This window comes from Cucurbita pepo, chromosome LG17 (assembly GCF_002806865.2).
Source record: "Cucurbita pepo subsp. pepo cultivar mu-cu-16 chromosome LG17, ASM280686v2, whole genome shotgun sequence".
In the NCBI taxonomy this organism is placed as follows: domain Eukaryota; kingdom Viridiplantae; phylum Streptophyta; class Magnoliopsida; order Cucurbitales; family Cucurbitaceae; genus Cucurbita; species Cucurbita pepo.
Window position 1 is genome coordinate 4,750,714 of NC_036654.1, and position 4,796 is coordinate 4,755,509.

Genomic DNA, 4,796 nt, shown 5'->3' on the forward strand with positions numbered 1-4,796 from the left:
TATATATATATATATATATATATATATATATATATATATATATATATATATATATATATATATATATATATATATATCGCTTAGATTTTCAAAATGACCTTATATAAAAAGGGGATGTAGCTCAAATGATAGAGCTTTGCATGCAAGAGGTACAAGGTTTGATACCTTGAGCCGATATATTATATATATATATCTATATATATTTTTTTTGTTGCTTAGATTTTCAAAAATGCCCCTATACAAAAAGGGGATGTAGCTTGAATGGTGGAATGCTCGCTTTGCATGCAAGAGGTACAAGGTTTGATACCATCTCCATCTTTTTTTTTTCTAAGGTTAGCGTTTTACATGTAAGAGGTATAGGATGCCGCTTTGTATGCGAGAGGTACAGGGTATGATTTCTTGCATTTCCATCTTTATTTTTTAGGGTTAGCATTTTGCAAGTGAGACGTATAGAGTTTGATCTCCATATTTTCTGTTCTAGGGTTAGAGTTGTCTTTTTTTTTTTAAAAAAAAAATTATTTTACTTAGATTTTAAAAAATTCTCTTAAATAGAAAAGGGATGAGGAATTATTCATCTGTGTTGTCCCTCAATCATACTTTGTAGAAGAGAGTTATGCCCAAATATTGAGTACGGACGCTCTCAAAGGCAAGTGATGGTAATGCTTTCTTTGGAACGAGAACGAATAGAGGTAGAAAAATTAAAATTAAAATTGTAATTTCTATGGTTGAAAGAAAATTAAAATTTAATTTCCATGATTGTACATATTAGAATTAGTCTTGTGGATTTGATCAACCCATGAAAAAAAAACTCATAAGCAAAAATTAAAATTTTAATTCATATGGTCAAATGAAAAATAAAATTTAATTTCTACGATTTTAAATATTAAAATTAGTCCCGTAAAAAAAATAACTCACAAACATAAAATTCTATGCATGTCTAACCAAATTTGGAATTCTAACTAAATTTTTCTTTTTTCTTTTGGTGAAGAATGAAACCACAGAAGTTTGCGCAACTTGGGCAATGGGTTTATATAGTTCTGATTCATTAGGAGGATAACTCTTGTCAAAATTACAGAAGAAGCTCATTTTGGATAAACAAAGGTCAAAAAATGAAATCCCAAAGGATTTTGTAGGCTTCATAATCATCATTCACTCATATCATCATCCACTTCGCCAGCACTAAGATCGTCAAAGGCTTCTACTTCAACTCCTCCACCCTCTTCATCGGTTTCCATTTCATCTCCCGACGATTCCTTATCATCGCTATCGTCCTCCTCGTAAATAATCGGTACAATGGCATCATTTTCTTCCGCCTCCTTATCAAGGACCTGCCAGAAAGAAGACACGAGTATTCACCTCATAGAGCTTGAAGAAGACGGTTATGGTGAAAGTCGAATTCAGCCACGTTATGTGGAAGGAAAAGAATGCACTTACCCCTGTGTAAAGGAAGTCTAAGCTACTTGATAGCAGAAGAGCAGATTGGAACGTTGAAATTCTAGACTCTATGAGCTGCACATACATAGAAATCATATTTGTGTTTATCTACTAGAGAACAAATGATTAATGGATGTGAAAGAGCTGCTGCATATTTGGGAAGTGCCTAGCCAAACCATTGCTAACCTGATATAGAGAATTCAAGGCGAGTAGAGAAGATTCTTGAGACATTATTCTACTGGCATGTTGAAGAAGTAAACCTCTCAGCCAAGGGATGGCGCATACAAGAATTGCCCCTCTGTAGATAACCCATGAAACTTTGATATGGTATCTTTTATTCCAAGAACACACTTATGAGCATCAAACAATCTTGAAATAGGTAAGAATACCTTGACTGGATAATGGATATGAGAGCGTGCAAAAGCTTGAGAACATCTGAAGAATTTAGTTGTGCTATTGATTTTGAGATGACCTGATAACAGATGATATATGATGTTTCAGCATAAAGAAGGTTAGTAGATAACGAAAACCGATAGGATTGGTTATAAATTGATTACCTTATCATCCTTGGTGTATAAGCATTCTAGCAAAAGGGCGCGATCGTCTGCACGTAGTGCTTGCTTGAGCAGAACCTGAACAGAGTCTGCACTTGGTGGGATAGCAGGGACGGATGGTTCGTCTTGTTCATGGTTCTCGTCTTCATTCTGGTCCTCTAAATTCAAACTCGCAAGTTTATCTCCCATGGTTGGCTCGTTTAAATCATCGTTAAATAGAACATTAGACGTATCTTCGTTGCCTACAATCACCGGATATCAAGTTAACGGTGGAGATTGAAAATGGTATTAGGCTATTTGCTCCAGACATATTTTGGAAGGTAGAGTTGGAGAGTTGTAGTCCATCAAAGGAAATTCGAGAACCCCAAGCAATGGCTCAAAGACAATCCTTACCGACATCACTGACATCTCCAGCTGTCTGACTGTCGAGATCAGATGCAGCTCTCTTCTTTTTGCTTTTCTTACTTTTAGGCGAAGTAACTGCTTGTTCGATCTCGTGGGGACCTGTGACAGAGTATACACATTGTACTTACCTGTAAGAGAATGGGGCACAGGGGAATAAGGAAAAGAATGGCAAAATGATAAGTTTGTCAAACCTTCTTTCTCAAGTGCGATATTTACGTCTTCCTTTGCAGGATAACCGATATTAAGGACAGTATGCTGCGGTAGGTCCATGGAGCCATGAGTGACAAGGACTGACACTTCATTGTCTCCTAAACCTTGTATTGTGGAAGAGATGACAGAAATACGATTCTTCTTAGCACTTCCATGGCTTTCCTCAGCTGATTCGACGTTGTTAACTTTAACAGTGACTTTAGTCGGACTAACCTTGCCTTCTGATAGGAACTTTAATTTCCATAAATAAGCTACACCTGATACTGATACTGACAAGACAACTATGCTATCTTCCCCATTGCTAATATTTCTGCATTCAGAAACGAACGGAGGATGCTTCATGGACAGAACAGGACCTCGACTAAGTTTTCCAGCACTCAAATCACACCACCACACTTGAATATGTTTGGCTCCAGGTTCTGATGTAATTATTGTTTTAGCGTCCTCAGATATAGATTCAAGCTTCACAGGACCCTATATTTCGGATGGTAGTATAGTCAGTGATTTGGACCTATTTAGAAAGTAAGAGAATTTGGGTAGCTCACCAACTTATCAGGGTGCACCATAAGCTCAACCCCATTATCTGTGCTTAAAATCTTCAACTTTTTGCCAGCTACAGCTAAGTACTTCTCATCTGGAAAAGGAGCAACTCGTTAAGATAGAAAAGGTGCTTGACATTTTGCACTAACAAAAACATGGATAAGCAACTAACCAAATGAAAACGCTGAAGAAGAGATTGATTTCTTCGAAGCTTTGAACTCATTGATAATGCTTCCTGTTTCGGCGTTCATCTTGAATGCCATTCCGTTACTTCCAACGGTATGCAGTCTACGGCCTTTGTCCGCAAAAGAAAGGCCAATAACTCCACTTCACAAATCAGGATAAAGAAACAATTCATTCACCATAATGAATAAAATGCCAAAGTAGAAGAACCTTAATGTATTGATGAACTCACTTCAGAGATAGCTTCACTATCATAAAAGAATGAGTTAACAATTATTTATTAGATGTGTGTGTGTGTGTATCTATAATGTGTGTGAACAAAGGAAATTTCCAACCTACTAATCGTTCTAACATCTTATTCTCGTATCAGTTTTACCATGTAAACGTATCGCCACAATGAATGCACTGATGTGAAGAATCTAATATGAAAAATATAGGATCAATGAAGTACATAAAATTTGCACCCGATTCATCTGATCATTGATCATTCTTTAAATTATCAAGTTATCAAGAGTCATCAGAATTGATTGCGTACCCAAGATGGCAACCGGCAGAGACCCACTTCATTTCACCGCTTGAAGCATTTACTGCCAACACATCCCCTCCGTTGGTACCGATAGCAATAAGACAAGAACTGTTTTTACGCTGAAATTTGAGAAAGACATTATGGGTTTAAGATTCCCAAAACATATAATACAGTGTCAAATAATTAAGAACCCTAAAATACTTTTCTCACTTTTTTCCCCACAAAACAGCAGGCAATACAAGAATAACCAGCATCAGTTCTCCCATCAGGATCCTTCCACTCCGCTAGCAAACTCCCATCGCTAGTATTCCAAATCTACAGATACATAAAACAGTTGAAATTCGTTGTAATGAACATCCACATATAAATGAGCACAAAAAAAAGAAAAAAAAAACAAATAATTGTGCCTATACCGAGCCCTGAAGAGCGAAAGTTTATCAAATAGTTAGATATTCAAGTAAAAATCGGCATGAGAAAAGGATTCAAACATTATAAGCAATACTGAGAGAGGAAGCTTGCCTTGACAGTTCCATTGGAGGACAAGATAGCTAGATAGTCGCCGTTAGGAGTGAACGCTGTGATTGGCGGCGATTTATGCAGCTCCATCTTCATTCTCTCAGTCGTAAATGGTAACCAAATGCGAACTGCGAACTGCAAAACCGGCAGAATGGTAGCGGCACTTCGCGGCGGCAGCTTCTGAGGGTTTTGGCTCTCGTAGATTACTTCCCTGTTTTGTTTTGTCTTTATAATTTTCAAATTTTCTTCTTCTCATTAGCGGTTCGCATACACGGTTGGTCCGAACCGACCATGCTTTATGGGTGTATTTTCAACCCGACAAGCCGGACCATCCTGACCCGAATTAAAGTGGTTGGGTTGGGTCAAAGGAACCTGAACTGGATCGATTCGGTTTCGGATCTATCGAACAAAATCTATGTTGACCCGAA

The 4,796-nt window shown here is 37.4% G+C and overlaps 1 protein-coding gene across 1 annotated transcript; it reads right to left on the reverse strand.

The window, feature by feature from the left end:
- Positions 1 to 1,004: 1,004 nt before the first annotated feature.
- Positions 1,005 to 4,567, reverse strand: LOC111778064 (WD repeat-containing protein 43). The gene is made up of 12 exons (XM_023657694.1): positions 4,372 to 4,567; positions 4,063 to 4,167; positions 3,862 to 3,971; positions 3,316 to 3,470; positions 3,149 to 3,237; positions 2,585 to 3,077; positions 2,382 to 2,492; positions 1,992 to 2,230; positions 1,824 to 1,906; positions 1,621 to 1,732; positions 1,435 to 1,509; positions 1,005 to 1,328 (listed from the first exon to the last, which is right to left on the reverse strand). Exons 1-12 carry the CDS (start codon positions 4,462 to 4,464, stop codon positions 1,146 to 1,148), a joined length of 1,848 nt encoding a protein of 615 aa, XP_023513462.1. The 5' UTR covers positions 4,465 to 4,567; the 3' UTR covers positions 1,005 to 1,145.
- Between the last annotated feature and the right edge of the window lie 229 nt (positions 4,568 to 4,796).